This window comes from Protobothrops mucrosquamatus, unplaced genomic scaffold (genome assembly GCF_001527695.2).
Source record: "Protobothrops mucrosquamatus isolate PMUCROS unplaced genomic scaffold, P.Mucros_1.0 scaffold173, whole genome shotgun sequence".
NCBI lineage: Eukaryota > Metazoa > Chordata > Lepidosauria > Squamata > Viperidae > Protobothrops > Protobothrops mucrosquamatus.
Window position 1 is genome coordinate 361,424 of NW_015386533.1, and position 18,329 is coordinate 379,752.

Sequence of the window (18,329 nt, forward strand, 5' to 3'; positions counted from 1 at the left end):
GGTGAATTTTAAATAGGGAATAATTTTTAAAATTTTTTAAAGATTTTAAATATGACACAGCCATTAATATATTTGCTTTTTAATTGGTTTTATAGGGGAAATGTTTTTTTTTTTGTGTTGTTTTTTAACATGCTGTGAGCCGCCCTGAGTCCCTCTGGGGAGAAGGGCGGCATAGAAGTTTAAAAAATAAATAAATAAATAAATATGCTACTATTAATTCACAACATTCTAATTGTGAAAGTCTGAGAAATAGCTGTTTAAGAGCTTTGTTAGCTTCAGTTAAAAGTTATGCTTGTTTAATAACAAATTAAAACCTATTAAATGGAACAAAGGTTTACAAGTTAGGGTGTGAATGAAAGTGATTTGGCATTACTCATACATACCCGTAAAATTGACTGCACTGTCTGCATAGGGTAAGTGAGGGTAGTGGCAATTGCTTTGGCTATTGCTCCAATAGCAAAGGCGTCCAGTGAAGACAGCTAAAACAACATGAAAAAAATTAGTATCTGGATGTGAAAACAAAATTAAGAACCTTCAAATCTAGCCTAACCCTAAACCAAAATGGTAACAATTTAGTTGAATGGAACAGTTTCTGAGATCAAAGTTAAACATCATCTTTCTTGTAAGCCTTGGAATCTCACCTGCAGTTGTCTTTTTAAAATTTTCCTTTTAAGCCCTTCATAAAACATGAATTGTATGGCAGGGTTAAATACTAACAGCAGTGAGGGGAAAGTACCATTCCACAAAGCCAAGATTCCTTCCTCTCGTATTATCTGATGAAAGGCATCTGATTAGAAAAATAAATAAGGGAAATAAGAAACTTACAGAGGATGCAGAATTATACATTTGATCAGTCTGGCAGTTTAGCATTATTCATAAAGTTCAACTTTGCAATTTAGATCAGAATTCAAAGAATTAATTTTGTATGGACTCATTGTAGCAGATTTTACTCTATTGCTCAGTATTGATCAGGCACAATTGTTAGTAAGCTTAAATGATCAAAATCAAGGTGAAGGAAGAGTGAGGTTCTTAAAAGTGGACAGACAAAATTACAGCACACAAAAGTTGTCTTATGAACCAATTCAATTTTTTTTCTGTAATTGTGACATAACTCAAAGATTTATTTATAATGTTTCTATGCCACACTAGTCCAAGCAGTCTTGATTTTTCTTTCAGCAATGCAAGGCTGATCAAATAAGTTGCATTTAGGTGAGGCAGACTAACCTTTCTGCCTCTCAAATTAACTTTAAAGAGTTTGGCATGCAGAAATTACTTTTTTACTTACTTGCTTCTACCATTAATTGATTAATTAGCTGATTGCAAAGTAATTCTTCTGATACCATGTCATGTGTGTCTTAACATAAATTAAATGTAAGTGTGTATAATTACTCCTAAATCTCCCCAGAGTTTTAATTATCTTAGCCAGCAATTGCCTAATAGAAATACTGGTCTTTTTCTTGATTTTACCATTCATTTCAATTCCTTCTACTCTTCAGCATATATTGTTTCCATCATCCCAAGGAGAAGCAATGGAAAATTTAGAGATTCGGTGATTGATGGGTAACAAGTTTCTGTTGAAAATATTTAATCCTAATCCTTAGTTTCAGATGAGACAAAAACAATTTCTTATGTTCACAAGAACAATTTAAAAAGTTTGAAGAATGGACTATTATCTATGTCATTTGAAATCAAAAAAGCCTTTTCAATATTACATGCAATTCATAAATCAACTAAAAGAGGCTCTCCTGAAAGCCACGTGAATGTGAAAAATATATTTGTAATAAATAATGCCCCTAAAGCATCTGCTTAGTTCATTCCCTGCTGAAATACCTGAATAGGCATAATTCATTTTGTTTGTCCCTAAAGCTTTTTTAATGTAATCGTTTTTATTCAATGGCACAACTGGAGGAAACCAGACACTGCCTTTATTATTCACACATCAGGAAGACTGATTCTCAGCAGTTAAATACTTTTCTGGCTGGACCTTTGAAAATACTAAGTCCATTCAAAGAGAATGGCTTTTACTTGACCTCTGCTTTCTATAAGACAGTGAGGATAGTTCTAAAAAGGAAAACAAGGAAAACAAATGATCAAGAAACTAGATAATCTCCATCCCTTTCAGCAATGAATTGTGAACAAATTCTACTCTGTAAGATGCTATGCAAGCTATAATATTAATTTAATTAGGTTAACAGTAATGATTTTATTTAGAACTGTTATGTTTCTTATTTTTCCTGTATAGGGATCCCCAGGTTAAGAACATCCAACTTAAAGACAACCCCTAGTAGAAATGCCCATCTATTACTAAAAATGGCAGACAGTGTTCTTATTTCTTAAGCCGATGAATTGTTGAAGCCGCACAATGCTGAAGCTGCATATTTTTAATATATAGCCTATTTTCAGAGGTTCCTGAAAACATTGTATCATCAGCTTAAGGAAGGACAAAGCCATCTGTTATTTTTAGTAATAGGCAGTGTGTTTATGAGTTCCAACCTACATACAAATTTGGGTTAAAGACAGAGTTAAAAACAGTGTATTCCCTTTTTCATATCTGAAGATCTGGCTTCCATAACTTTATGTGAATTTCTTATTAAAACCTTCCCTGCATGCAAAATTGTTTGCTTATGTAGCTACTCCTACACAAATGAGGAAGAAAATATGATATGTTTGCTACTTTTCTGATTTGGAAAAGATGATCCAAATCAATTTCCTTTCTATTTTTCCCAGAGCCAGACTAAAGAGAGAAATCCTCATTAGAATAATTCTCTAGGCAGACTAAAAAAATGTCAAAAGATACAACAGTAGCAGCAGATGTGGGGAATTTCTGGAACAAGAATAAGAATTCTGTAAATAAGACTTTAAATTATTTCCTTCCAGTTGTAAAAGTATATATCCTTTGAAAATTGCTACTTTGAAAAGGCTAGTACTCATTGCTCACTACTCTACTCTTTCCCACTTTTACTACATTTCCTCCTCCTGCTCCTCCAACTATTTATGAATGCTACTGCTATTGAACAGTATCTCCTTCTATCTGTTTCAGGCTACTTTACAAACACACATACCAGCACATCCAGCTGCCTCTCTGCTCAGCTTTTATAGTCAACAATTGCTATGCTGGCTAGGGAAAAGACTTAAAGGAACAGAACATCAGCAGCACAGGTGTTTGGCCATTTTGTAGTCAGCCTGTCGTCTCACATACCTCACCCCTTTTAATAATCTTTTTTATTGAAATATTTTGATCTTTTTTCATATCTGTGTAACAATCCTTTGATCTGATTCTGGATTGTGTTCTTGCACCCAAAATCTCTATTTAGTAGGAGTACTTATAGAAATTGCTCTAAAATTACCTCCTCTACCACTTTGCTTTGCTTCTTTCATCTAGTTTCAATTATTTCCTAAGTCTTCCAACCTTGCCCTCAATTCATGAAACCCTTCATGTTTGTTGTAGGTGTAACTCCTAAACCTCTGCTTATAAGCGAAGGGAGTGACATTGTACCTGTATAAAATTATCTCTTTGACATGTGAGTAATCCATTACTTTTCTTGCTGGAAGACTACTGTAAGCTCTCAAAGCTTTCCTCATTAAACATGGGGCTAGTCTGACTCTCTCACTCTCAGGCCACTTGCAAGAGGTAGCCACTTTTTCAAATATGATAAAATAGGCTTCTACATCTTCATCCTCTGACAACTTGGAAATTTTTATGTCTTTGGGACCACTTCCACTCTCAGTTTTATAGTCAGTGTCCTGTGCTTAACCTTTATACCCTCCCCCCCAGAGTGTAGAGTTTGAAGAGGAAGGGATTGTAACACAGAAAGCTGTTTGCTCTTTTGCACATCAAAAATAATGCTGGGATCTGTGGACGTGCTACCCAAACAGTTTACTCCCTTGAAATCCCTTCCTTCCAATCTGTCTGCTCTGCATGGGGGCAAAGAAAAAAAGCAAGCAATTTCTGTAGGCAATCTCTCCTTTGCCTGACTCTTCCCACTCACCCCCACCGAGAGATTGGAGAGGATGAGATTTCAAGAGAATGCTACTATATACTATAAACTGCTTGCATAGCATGCCCGCAATTGCTTTTGATGTGTAGAAAACAGCTTACTCTCTCACAGACTTACTGTTAAGGCACGGTAGCAACCCCTCCACAGCCCACATGCATTCACTGCAGCACCCAACCTCTCACTTCTAGTACTCAGCCACCCTTCCATCTGCTTGTGAACTGCCAGATACTTGCAACTTCCAACCAACTTCCCCATTGACTTTGCTTGTGGGAAGTGGCAGGGAGTTGCAAATTGCAATCATGAAAGGTCCTCACTTAATAACCTTAATGATTTGATGGTGACTGTCAGGATTGCCATTGCTATTGATATTTGATATTACATTTGATGTGTACTGAGGGAAATTCCAGTCCCTATTATTATGGTTAAGCAAAGGTTGCCTATAGATTTATGGGAAAATCTTTACAGGTAGTCCTCAACTTACAATTGGTTGTCCCAAAGGTGCTTTTTCAAGAGGCAACTGGGCTTTATTGTTTTTTTTGAAGATGTTTTACTTCTCATCTAAGCCTCTTGAAAAAGCACCTTTGGACAACCACGATCTGGATGACTGAGAATCTCCATAGACATTTACAACTAGTTGCTTAATGACCATTGAAATTAGAACTGCCTTGGAAATGGAGTTTTAGGGCCCTTAAAGCACCTGATTGTTGTAAAACACTGTGTCCCCCCTCTACTCTGATCTTGGTTCTTGGCAACCTGCTCACACCTACAGCCAGTTGCCAATTGCCCCACAATCATGTGATTGTCATTTGCAATCTTCTCTGCCAGCTTCCTGAGAAAGTCAAAGGGGAAACTGGAAGGGAAGGTTGCAAGCTGCTATCACCTGCTGCAGAGCTGAAATTGCTTACCAGAAAGGCATCTCAGTTAGGAGGGAATCTCAGCTCCATGTTTAAGGATTTTGGTTTTTTTTAGTGTACCTTAGTATTTTGTTTATATTTTACATTTTTCTCAAATTAAATAAAAAAAAAGAAATTAATCTGGAATTTCCTTCTCCATACAGTTGATATGAGTTACTACTTAATTCACTTTTTAAAAATAACCTTGAAAGTTAAAGATAGCTGGTAGTTTGTTTTTTACAAAATGACTAGGCAGAGTAGTGGTTAAATAATCCACCTCATTTTTCAGATTGTAACAACCTGTAAACAAGTCTATTCCATGGTTGCTAGAATAAAAAGCAAGTACCGTACATCAATAGTATACTACCATGTTTCCCTGAAAGTAAGATCTGCCCCGAAAATAAGCCCTATAGAAAATAGTTTTGGGGCGAGGCACACATTTAAAAATCAACCTGGGGTGGGGGTGTGAAGCTGCCCCATGTACCATGTACCCGCTTACCTTGCAGCCATGTCTCTTCTCGCCGGCCCACTTCTGGGGTGCCCTCAGGACTGCATTTTGCACTCAGAGGCCTTTCCGGAAGGCCACTGCAGCCGAGAACTGAGCTATGGATACAATCCATAGCTCGGTTCTGCAAGGCCTCTGCAAGGCCTTTGACTGCGAAATGCAGGCCGGAGCTCCATTCTCAGCTGCAGAATGAAGCTGCTCCTTCGGCTGCAGAAGAAGTGGACCGGCTGGGTGGGGCTATTGGTGGGGGCAGGGCTGTTGGTGCCAGTGGTGTGTGGAAAAGACCTACACGCCCCCCAAAATAAGATCTGGTGCCTCTTTTGGAGGCAAAAAAAAAAAAAGACCGGATCTTATTTTCGGGGAAACACAATATATGTTAATAAAATCAAAATGAAGCTGAAATTTCTGGAGAATGTAGCTCATGTATGGGAGAACATGAAATACATTGCATTTTTGTATCAGTTCTTTTTTCACACAATTTGTAGGATATTGAGAGCATAGCAGCTTTTTCAAGTCTATCAAAAGCACTGGGTGTTTGATGAGCATGGAAAACTATGCCAAAATGCTGCCTCAAGAGTGGTGGAGGTATGTCTTGATATTCTGAGTTTGAAAAAGAAAGTAGCTTATGGCTGAAAAGCATAATTTATATACATTACAATAGATGAGGGCAACCCCCCCAACAACCTACCTACAATGCCTTTGTAATTGGTTGGTATAATATCTTCATTTCTAAATTTTGCCCCCTGGAGTTTAAGACGGGTGTTTACCACCCAGAGTGGAGTAGTCAACAGTACATTCACTATACCTAAGGAAACAGAAGCAAAATTCAGTAAAAAGAGGCCTCAGATAATTAAAATCAAAATTTTAACTTTAATGTATAAAGCAGAAAAGGTACCATTTGAAATACTTCACAAAATCTAGGCTGAATTTATTCTAGAGGGAAAAAATATTTAAAATGAAAAGTCAAGGGAGCTTCTCCCAAAGGTGCTTTTCCAAAAGGGCAACTGGACTTGGTTTTTTCCTTAAAAACATTTCTCTTCTCATCCAAAAAGTTTCTGCAGTTCATAGACTTCCATGGAGCTTGCTTTATTTTAGTTCTTTACCAATTATTACACATTTCATTGAGCTAGGCGAGAAAAGCAAGCTTGTTTTTCACAACAGTTGCACACATTATTTCAAAATATTTGTCGTAACTTGATGCAATCTTCCCACATGAAACTTCATCATGAAATCATGCACTGAGAAAATCAGAAGTGCTAAACTGTTAAATAAAATTAAGGATTCAAAAGGCATATCTCAGATAACCTTAAGTGGCACATAACATCAGAGAATAACACAAGTTAGAATAAATAATACAGATCAAGAAATATGTGGCAGTGCTGGCAGCCATAGAAAGACACACATTATATCTCTGCTCTGCGAGCTGTATTGGTTGCTGGTTTATTTCCAGGTTCAATTCAAGATGATTTTTTGAGGGACTATTTCTCCCCAGCTACATCTACCTGTCCCATCAGGTCTGGCAGGAAGGGTGTGTTATTTCTGCTAAAGATTTCCATTTGACAGGAACCCAGAGGTAGACCTTTTCTACCATGGCATCCACCCTCTGTGACATTATTCCTGCTACTTGTGAGGCCAATCCTACTGGCCTTCACGAAATAAAAACGAGTTCTTCCAGCAGGCAGAGAATCCCATGAAAATAGTAAGCTTGTGAGATTGTTACATTGTGTGTAGGATGCTGATCCATTCTACTTCTGTCTTATTTATATTTGTGTTTAATTATTTTCAATTGTTGCTATAGATGGTTTTGACTGTTTGCTTCATTGTACACTCCCTAGAATCATGTTTGTGATGGTGGCTATATAAATATGATAGAATATCAGATAAATACCAACTTTGTCAAATATTTAAAACTTTTGATTTTTGCTTTGGAAAACATCTGATGTTAAATTCATAATATACATTTTCAGTTTGTTATATACAGTTCTATTTACCACTCACACTATATTAAAATATTTCATAAAAATTATGACATTCCATTGCTAATATCAAATGATGACTTTCCAAAGATATGAGTATACACATCAACTAAGCACATGCTCATGTTCTAAAATAAGATAATGAAATGAAGAGAAACATTCAGTTATACAAAAGTGAAAAAATCTAAGGGGAACTTCCGATTTTGCATCGCAGCAACACAGATGCAGGAAGGCAGGGCTCTGCCTTCTGCACCCAATTTCTCCCTGCTGGGGGCCCTAAAAGGGCCTAAAGTTGCCCCAAAGATGCGATGAAGAAGGAAGGGTGCCTTGTCGATCACAGAGAGACAGCGGTCTTTCCGTTCGATGCAAGGTAAGCCCTCCAAACTGGCAGGGGAAAGATTGGCTATATTCCTGTGGCCAGCCATTAGCTGCTGACAACTAAAGAAGAAAAGCACTAATTAGCAGATCGTAAACAGCATGTTTGGAACTGGTGAGAATATTGATCCTTTCTTTACTATTTTACAACTGAATTTCCTGGGGAAGACTCCCAAGAAGCTAAAAACCTCCAAACGTGAATGGCAGCGGCATTTTAATTTTTTTTATGGGGGACAGAAATACATAATACTGAAGTGGAAGTAACATAAAGCTACAGTTTTGATAAATTTGAGAACTGAGATAATTGTTAAGATTTTATCTTTGAAAAAAACAACAACATTGAGGTGAAATATAGGAAATCAATCCTTTGTCTTAAGAGTTGAAAATGGATTTTGAATGACATCCAGTGGTGGAGTTGAGTATAGCACAACAACTAGCTTCCTGACTGCTTGGTGACTCCTAGCTTAATGGAGAACAGATTTATTGGGAGAGAAAGAAAAATTTGACTTGACTACATCTGGCTAAGAGAGACTTTTGAGCAGTCTTCAGGGTGGTCAAACATTTTGAACACTTTAAACATTGTGGATTACAACCTTGCCTGACAGAAAATTCTTAGACACCTGAGACAAAAGATCACTACAAAATATTGCTTTTAGGACTAGATCTATATTCTGGAACCTATTAGATTATAAAGACTACACATAAAGACCAGAAAACTAGATGAAATTTTATTCTACTCTTATTAAGATTGGTGATACTAGAGGATGATGCCTCAAGAAAAAATAAACACGTTTCAGAAGGAAATATACTCTATGTTTGTTCACCAAACAATTGTCGCACACAAAGAGGACACAAAAAGAAACCATAATGAGAGTAAAAACAATTTAGATAATATAAATGAGCAAATCTCCAAATTAAATCGACAACTAGAAAATTCCAGACAACTACAAAGTATGAACAAATAAACCAGAAATCAGAAGATGAAGCAGAGGAAATGGACTTAGAGATGAAAGAGATAAAAGAAGGAAAATATAAACTACCATATACAAATAAAATACGGATAACAACAAAAATGGAAAAGATCCTTTATCCCTTAGGTCTGCAAAATATACCTGATGATAAGGAAGATTTTAAAAAATGGAATATAGAGCTGTCAAGGGAAATGTCACAACTTGGGAGACAAAAAATGAAAAGAGAAATTGAGTGAAAAGAAAGTGGGAATTGCTTAAGGAATATAAATTGGCGGAATTCCCCCTCCCCCCAAAAAATATCCTACCTAAATTGTCTTCCTTATGCCAAGCAACTTTTATAAAAATAGAAAGAAAATTCCTGGGCGACTTAATTGCCCTGGCTTGGAAAGCTATTTGGCAAAGAAAGAAAGCGAGAGTTAGATTTAAAAAACAGAAGATTTGACTGATTAGAGGGGGCATTATATGTTTAAATATTTGTTTGAATATGATTAAAATAACAGATGACCCTTCGATATAATTAGACTTTTATAATGAAATATATGATTTAGAATTAAAATAACATTCTTTTTTCTTTTTTTAATATTGGAAATATGAAAATAAGAGGACGGCTGGCATGAATAAAACTTTTAGCTATATAAATATAATATTGAGAAAATCATAACTGACAAAGATATTTAAAATATTGATGGGAAATCAAATCTTAACAAGAGCATGAAAAACAGGATATTGATTTCTGAATTGATATTATTGTTATTTGTATAATATTAGTAAAATATGATGAGGATGTTTATATCTAACTTTGTATACATCAATAGTAGCAAGAATTGTAACTGTGTAATGAGAGGAAAATGGAAAAAATATGGGGAAGAAAGGATCAGGGAAAAAATACTGGATTGTGCAGTACTGAACAGATTTATATTGAAGAAGTTAAATATGTGAACTCAGACAACACGTTGTTTACTAAGCACTAAAGACTGTAATTCTTAAAAATCAATAAAACATTAAAAAAGTGAAAAATCTAAGACAAGTAAAACTAGAAAAGAGTACATGAGACAAATCCTTTCAAGTTAAAAATACATTTACCACTTTATTTCATTATTTTAAATTGCCTTCATGGATAAATTAATCCATGTCCCAAATTCAATAAATTTTGGATAGGATTTTATTACCTGCAACCACACCAAGAATCAAGTCCTTTCCTGTAGTTGAATGATGACCTTTGACCCAAAGAGTTTTTAAACTATTAAATGTATAGAAATAGACGAAGTTGGAACAACAAAGGCTGGAGATAACAGGGAACCACCCTCGATATGGTGCAATGCTAAGGAACAAAATAACAAAAGCAAAAAATGAAAATAATGCAATCATCATAGCTAAAAGCATATCTGCACCCCATTCCAAACCTAATCAATTAAATATATCTACTAACTGAAGGATTTTGTGTTAACTGTTCAAGAAACCAGTGACAAAATAAAACGTATTTAAATACCTGTTAACTATATTTAACACAATACTCAGGACTAAATTTTACTGAACATATTTATTTTTGCATAACTATGAACATAACCCAGGAGGATATATTACTGGAAAAATTAAAAGGATTAGAATTCCAGTCTGAAGGCAAGAAATAACCAATTCAAACACATTGTTTCTTGCTCAAATATTTCCTTTCAGAGATAGTAGTATTTTATGGAGGCACATTTTAAAAATTAACACACTGTAATTATATAATTAACAATATTCTGTTCATACCAAAGGCATCATAAATATTTTATGTGACAGATGTTTTAACTACATATAGGTCAATTTATTCTAACAAGATTTCAGCCAATGTTATTCCTGCCTAGAAACTTTTCTTGAAGAAGAAACAATGTTGTAGCAAGTCCCTTAGTATAGAAAATTAAACCTGTCCTTTTAATTTTTAATAGTATTTTTAATTACAAAGAAAAATATGTTCATCAATTCTTTTTTTGTTGTTTTTTTCTGTGCTTTCTAAAAGATGCTTTAGTTTCTAATGGCTTTTTAAAATTATAACTATTCAAATTACTTAATTGAAATTTAGGAAGATCAGTACTTACACATTTGTCCTCCACAGAAGAAGTTTTAAAAAACTAATTCTCCTAGCAAAACTAGGTACTTACATGCCTTCTTCTTTAATTATCTCCAAAAGAACTGCGTGTGTGGTTTTTGATTTGCGTTTTTCATCCACTGGAAAACAAGAAATTTTTTTTAATGATTTAATCATTTCAATACTGCCTTGAGAACATTTTCTAATGTGATGGGGAAGGTAGAGCAGAAGTAAAAGTGCATTGTTTATTTAATCTTCAGGTTTACTGGTTCAATCTAAAACAGAATAGTCCTTCATGGATAGGTCTACAACTGACCACAAATTAAGAAATAGGGTTAAAAAAAGTTTGCATTTGTACAAATTACAAAAAAGAAATGCATAGACCTTGTATTTTATTTTATATGTGCTGTAAGAATAACTATATTGGTTGCCGGTTTTCAGTTTTAAATATCTGTCTTCTATACTTAACCACCAAATCCTAAATGATGAATAAAATTAATTTTTTGAAAGGATTTCTCCAGCACCTCTACATTTCTCAAACGGAGGTTGCTGTATTTTCCTAAAATGTACATTTGCCATGTGAATATAACCTTCTTCCATCTCTACAGCATTGAGAATAAAGAATAATAAATAACCTTTTAGAACATCCAGATTATATCTTCTTTTCTCTAATGACTCTAACAATATCGTACTAAAGGGATTCATCAGCTTAGTTAGGAATCTGAAAGGTTTCCAAGGTAGCAAAAATTTTGCAAGTTCCATTTTCTGTAGACTATCACAACAGAGACATGATGTACTTATCAATATACTTTGCAAAATCATTACACATCTTTGACTGGGTTATTGCTGAGTACACAATGTCTTTAAAAAATAGGGGAAAGTTGTACTTAGAAAGAAAATACTAACCATAGTTTTTGGCATCCCAATTATTTTGTAATTTGAAATCAATAAAAAGTGCTGGTCAGCCACAGAATGCATCAGCTGACACTTATAAGTCAATAGGTAGTAGCCTAGCATCTCTCCAGAAATTATTGGATAAAACAGATCAATCACTCAATAATATTTATTTGGTCAATGATCAGCAAAACTTAAAAGAACAAAAACAAATAAAAATGGAGTGAACTAAATAAATACAAAAATGTACTAACAGTTAGCAAAATGAAGATCAGCTATTACCCTGAACAAATTTTAAGATACAAATGCAAAAACAAATTAGTAAGTTATATATAATATTCTCAAAGGCTAAATGTAAAAAAATGTGTTGCTCACCTTGAAGTCTTAGTCTAGCTGTATCCAGAGGAAAAAACACAGTCATTGCTGTCACACTACCCTAAAACATTTAGCACAAAAAATTAACTATGTAGAGCATGTGGGGTTTTTTTGTAAAGCTACAATGACCTATATTAAATCAAATCAGTTTATGACAGCCATTTGATTAGATAAAGTAAAGCCACACTTGGAACACTGCATCCAGTTTTGGTCACCACGATGTAAAAAAGATGTTGAGACTCTAGAAAGAGTACAGAGAAGAGTAACAAAGATGATCAAGGGACTGGAGGCTAAAACATATAAGGAACAGTTGCTGGAATTGGATATGTCTAGTTCAGGGGTAGGCAACCTTGGCTCTTTTATGGCTCGTGGACTTCAACTCCCAGAATTCCTGAGCCATGCTGGCTCAGGAATTCTGGGAGTTGAAGTCCACGAGTCATAAAAGAGCCAAAGTTGCCTACCCCTGGTCTAGTTTAATGAAGAGAAGGACTAGGGGTGACATGATAGCAGTGTTCCAATATCTCAGGGGTTGCCAGAAAGAAGAGGAAGTCAAGCTATTCTCCAAATCACCTGAAGGCAAGACAAGAAGCAATGGATGGAAACTAACCAAAGAGAGAAGCAACCTAGAACTAAGGAGAAATTTCCTGACAGTTAGAACAATTAATCAGTGGAATAACCTGCCTCCAGAAGCGGTGAATGCTCCAACACTGGAAGTTTTTAAGGAGAGACTGGACAGCCATTTGTCTGAAATGGTATAGCATTTCCTGCCTGAGCAGAGTGTTGGACTAGATGACCTCCAAGTCCCTTCCAACTTTATATTATTATTATTATTATTATTATTATTATTATTATTATTAAGATATTTAATAGTAGAACTGTTACATACATCAATGTATGTAACAGGAAAACCATGACTAAAATAGGATCTAAAATAAGAACATATATAATAAAATACATTGCTACAAAAGTGATAAGTAACCAGACTTAATTAGTGGTGCGGCATATTGCACAGGCAACAATACAAAACTGGGCAACTTGGGAATATATTTTTAAGTTCCTTGCCTTCCGAAAGCTACATCAAACATTATGAAATATGGCAGTGAAAAAACTTCCTGTACATGAATTTACTTTCAACGTAAACAGAACTTTGTGGTTCTGACCGTTGCAATGAAAATATTTATTTTTAAAAAAATCTGCATACAACCACCCCTTAAAAATGTGGTTCACAATAAATTAAAGTTCAGTTTGATACTGTATGCACTTGAAATAGATTTTGTGCATATTCCAGGCACACTGAAATAATTTAATATTTATATTTTATTTACAACTTGCCATAGTACAGTTCTGATAAGATCTTTGGGTGAAGCACAATATTGGTATATTATACACAATCTATCCCTGTAGCTTTCTATCTATAGTTTGAACATTAATCTTTATTATACTTATCAAAGAAGGAAAGGAGGAATTAATACAAACAATATATTGCATTCCTAATATATGGAACAAGTATATAGTTTTTGACTCATTTGTTTAATCAAATTCTATTTAGTTTTAGAATTGTGTGGCAAACAGATCACATTTTAGATAATATTTCAAAACTATTAGGTCATAGTTATGCAAAATATTGAAAATAAAAAAGGATTCACAAACTTTTAAGCATCGCTTTATAACATGTCCAAACAAGCAACTAGATATGGTCTAATTTCTTATTTGATTATCAACATTATTCAGATACGTAAGAAATGTGAAACTTATTTAGCAATCCGATAATCTTAAATCCATGAGCTAGAAGTCAATGAGCACATGAAATAATTCTAGGGCATTCTCATTCCTGTTCCACCAATGCAGGTCTGAACAAGTTATAATAGACTGAGTAAATAAAGACTGTTTATATTTCACATGCAAATCAATCTTGAACTACTATTTAACTGAGCAATAATTTGCTTTCCTAGACTGAGCAACTACCTCACATATAAACAGATATTAAATTCAAGACAATCTATTTGTATAATTGTATAATCTAACTTCTCTGTATGGAAATAGAGCCTTACAACAGTCAATAAAAGCCCTTCCTTTCCTTCTTTTATCCAGTAACACCCTCCCACACCTTTAAGAGAGCATGAGTAGCTGGACCACACCTGTGCTCCAAGAGAAAGATGTCTTCAATATTTAGATATGGGTGTATACTGTATTTGGAGATGGGCAGTTGCAATTATTTGGGACAGCAGGAGAAATTAAAAGTTACAAGTGAAAGAGGAGGAAATGCCAGACAAAAATGGGTAAATGACAGTGTAGGAAAGGGGTGTGTGGAATTCAGACTCAAAAGTAAAAACACTGACAAGTAACAGCCACCCAACAGCTGGTAAGGAATTTTTCTCTTCTTAGCAAAAAATTATGAGATGCTTAAATTCCATCAGCGGTCAGTATGGCAGAATTAGTACTTGGCTGAAAATATTGAATCATAAGCCAGCAACAAAGCCAGCTAATTTTAATGTACCTAAAGATTGGTTAAGAGGTGGCTAAAACTGGAACTAAAGAATTTGCCCAGCTGAGAGAGCAGGCAAAGATACAGCTAACTAATGATGTTATCTTTTCACAGATATAATTCAAATCTGTCTAAAACAGAATATGCAAAAAGAGGGTCATAGGTAAGAAATAAGGTTTCATAAATTCTGTTTAAGGATCACTACGTTTTGGTATAACAAAAAATCCCTTGTAACAAAGGGAAGAAAAAATATTCCCCTTTTTTGGGATGTAGCGTTTACCAAAAAGAACTCATAATAGTGAATAGCATATGAAAATGACAGCAATGCTTTATTTAAAGTTCTGAACTTACTCTAGTAGAAGAGATTATAACAGGATGGATTTGTGGAAAAATACCTTTTTCAAAAATTGGCTTCCTTTTGTTAAGTATAATTTTATGAATCCATTTGTGTGTGTGATTATACTGGTATATATAATACTAAGATTAGACATTTTATTCTGACAGACATTCTGACAGATATGATGAGCAGGGGCTCCTTAATAAAATAATTATTTTTTCTTGATTCTTTCTACTGTATCCCTGATTATGTTTTTAATCTGGATCTCTGATAATAAAGAGAGGTAGCATCTATGTTGATTCTTAGATTGTACACTATGTTTCATTACAATGATCCAGATATTAAAACATTCATAAATAACTATAATCCATTTGATCTACAAACTGTTTGCAGTTTCTGATTGTTGTATCAATGATATATATTACAAAATATCTTTTTAACAGGCATGTTGATGACGTGTACTAAACAACTAACCATAGAAGTTATTAGGCTAAAACAAGACATAAAAATGCTGAGCCGGATAATTTTGATGCTTTTCAAAATTTTAGAAACCAAAGTTCCTAAACTTTTTTAAAAAAAAGAATAACAACAAAAATTCCCAGAATACTGAACCTTTTTCTATTCAGGTTGTAGACTTGAATTCTTGAAAAAAACCCTATATGAATGCGAAGAAATAGCACCAATTTGATAAGACATAATAATCAATGGATCTGAAGAGAAGCAATTACTGTAAATTGAAATTAGAAACAGAAATATTTTCTAGATGAGAGAAATTTAAAGTGGGCATCTAAAATGAAAGCTAAGTCATCCACCAAGTTAAATTCCAGGTTCAGTAACAAACATTGGCATATCCTGACAAAATTATGGACCCTAGGTATTGATAAAAAGATTTGTAGTTAGGTGAAAACAGACAAGCAAGTAGTCATTTAATCCAATGTATTGTACAATTAACAAGGTTATATTTTATTTGTTTACCTTAATATTTTCACAAAAAACTCAAGGCAGAAAACGTATCTCAAAGTATATCTTGAAAGTATCAGTCTTCCTTTAAAGACTGCAATTAACGTTTGCAGGTTATTTAAAGCTGAACTCAATTTTTATGAAACCGTTCAGGAGGAAAAAATGTAATATTTTCTTCTGCAGCAATGGTTTTATCGATAACCTATACACTTCAAGCTCCTGTGCAAACGGAGCGTAAAAGTAAATAATAATACTTAGGATGGCAGTTCAAACTAACAGGCACCCGCTAAGGCAAAAGTTAGGATGAGCGCTCGGTTTCGAAAGCTAACGGCAGTTTATTTTTATTTTTTTAGCCCAATGCACCAAAGGCAGGGGGAACAAGCCCGAGGTCCCCTCCATCTCCATGCCTTCCTTCAATCCAGCCTTCCTTCAATTAGCAAAACCCTGTCACCTCACTTCCGGGTCTTCCTCACACTCCCTCCCTCCGCAGCCTACTCACCACAGCTCCAGCCATGGCATGGACTAAGCTCTCGTAGGAGAAGACGCCGGCCATAGCTGCACCTTTGGCAGGGCCCGACTGCCACTGCTGCGATCTTGCCCGGCTGCATGAAAGAGAGCACAGAAACGGAGAGGCTAGAGGGGGAAGCAACGTACCGGCGGCACCACCCCTGGCCAGGCCGCTGCCGTACTACGTGACGTCGCTATCAGATGCTTCCTGCACTCCGCCAATCACACGGCGGCCCTTACACGGATCGCGGAATATGTCGGAGAGGAAGAGGGCTGCTGAAGTTCGCGCCCTGCTTATCCCGCTCGCCCCCATCCTCCCTCCCCAGCAATTTAAGTACAACGACCTCAAGTTGTTCTCTTAGCGACGGTTTGGCCATAGTTTTGTTTGTCTATCACAGGGATGTCCAAACTTGAGAACTTCAAGACTTGTGGACTTCAACTCCCAGAATTCCCCAGCCAGCATGGCTGGCTGGGGAATTCTGGGAGTTGAAGTCCACAGGTCTTAAAGTTGCCAAGCTTGGACACCTCTGGTCTATCACCTTTGCTTTTTTGAGAGTTCTGTCGATTTGGCAGATGCGCAAAGCAAAATAAAGAGCTTTCTCCTCTCATGGCCTTTTTATTTGAGGGATAGGTACACATCTGACAATTAGTGGCCATTAGCAGAGGACAGAACAGCGCATAGGTCAAAATTGTGCCCAAGAAGGATGGATATACTTCACGTGGAATTTAAAGCCAAAAACGAAGAAAAAGCTACTTTAAAATCAAACCTGTTGCGAAGAAAATAATCTGGGAGGGGAATATCTTTGGAATGTCACTCAACGGTAGTACTAGCTTTATATCAAATGCAATATGAAGTGCTGGTAAAGGCATTCCTCAAGCCAATATTTCTTAAAGCGTAGTCCTTTATTCCTGGGGGTTTCTCAAGACTCTCTCAGGTCCAAAAATCAAAATTACTTGCCAGATATTGAAGATATTTGCAAATATTTAAAACAACTCTTAGCTTCATTTTTTTTTGTTAAATATAGAGGATTTTTCATGAAAAATATTGTGTTCGTATCTAGTAGGTTTAATATTTATTTTTACGATTCAATAAATGTTCCACAAATGTGTAGATTTTAGAATCATTGCTGTAAGTTATGGTAGCATCCTTTGCTATAATGGTTACCACTAATTTCATATTTTGCCTATTGTGCGACTGCACAAGAACAAATAAAATTAGGCAGAGACTCAATATGCTCATTTGAAATATCACACAATAAAATGGCTAATCCTGACAATGATTTATGAAACTTCAATCAATCATTACAGCAATAAATTCAGTGGTCAAATACAAATAAAACATGTATGTATGTATGTATATTAATAGAATTCTTGGTTAAGGAACAAGGCTAGAAACCACAAGATTATAAATTCTAGTTTTGCCATAGTAATGAAAGCCAGCTGGGTGATTTTGGGTCAGACTTTCTCTCGACCCAACTCCATCTCATAGGGTTGTAATTTAGGGAAAATGGGAGGAGGAAGGAGTATTAGGGATTGAGTTATTTATAAAATAAATAACTGCATTGAGTTATTTATAAAATAATAAAGTCTGGATAAAAAAAAATCTAAAATCAACACAAAAAAAGGATGGTGTATATGGAAGTATAAAACTGAGCAATCCTAGAAGCTATGGAAGGATACTGATGAAACAGGAGAAACAACAAATAGAAATCCTATTTTTTCCAAGGAAATTCTTTAGGATAGGAAGTAGGAAAATCATCTGGGATTTCCTGAACAGATGGGGGGGGGAAGCATATGGCTCAGATACTACTGAACCATCCCCACAGGGTCATGCGCTTTGCTGAAAAGAATAGAATGGCAAAAGACAATTATCCAGTTTGACCAATGTGAAACCGCACACTTAAAATAATTTAAAATCTATATCCCATACCCACTGCTTAAGAACACTTCTGACATTTTCAGAGTCTAGTGGGCAGAGGCTGTTC

At 35.3% G+C, this 18,329-nt stretch overlaps 1 protein-coding gene across 1 annotated transcript in view; it reads right to left on the bottom strand.

The window, feature by feature from the left end:
- Positions 1-16,515, bottom strand: part of SLC25A17 (solute carrier family 25 member 17) — a 22,944-nt gene extending 6,429 nt beyond the window's left edge. The window contains exons 1-7 of the mRNA XM_015813590.2: positions 16,337-16,515; positions 12,056-12,116; positions 10,860-10,926; positions 9,888-10,039; positions 6,085-6,201; positions 642-787; positions 384-479 (exon numbers count right to left, since the gene is read on the bottom strand). Coding sequence (XP_015669076.1) covers positions 384-479; positions 642-787; positions 6,085-6,201; positions 9,888-10,039; positions 10,860-10,926; positions 12,056-12,116; positions 16,337-16,390 — 693 coding nt within the window. The 5' untranslated portion in view covers positions 16,391-16,515. The remainder of the gene's footprint in view (positions 1-383; positions 480-641; positions 788-6,084; positions 6,202-9,887; positions 10,040-10,859; positions 10,927-12,055; positions 12,117-16,336) is intronic.
- Positions 16,516-18,329: the final 1,814 nt, after the last annotated feature.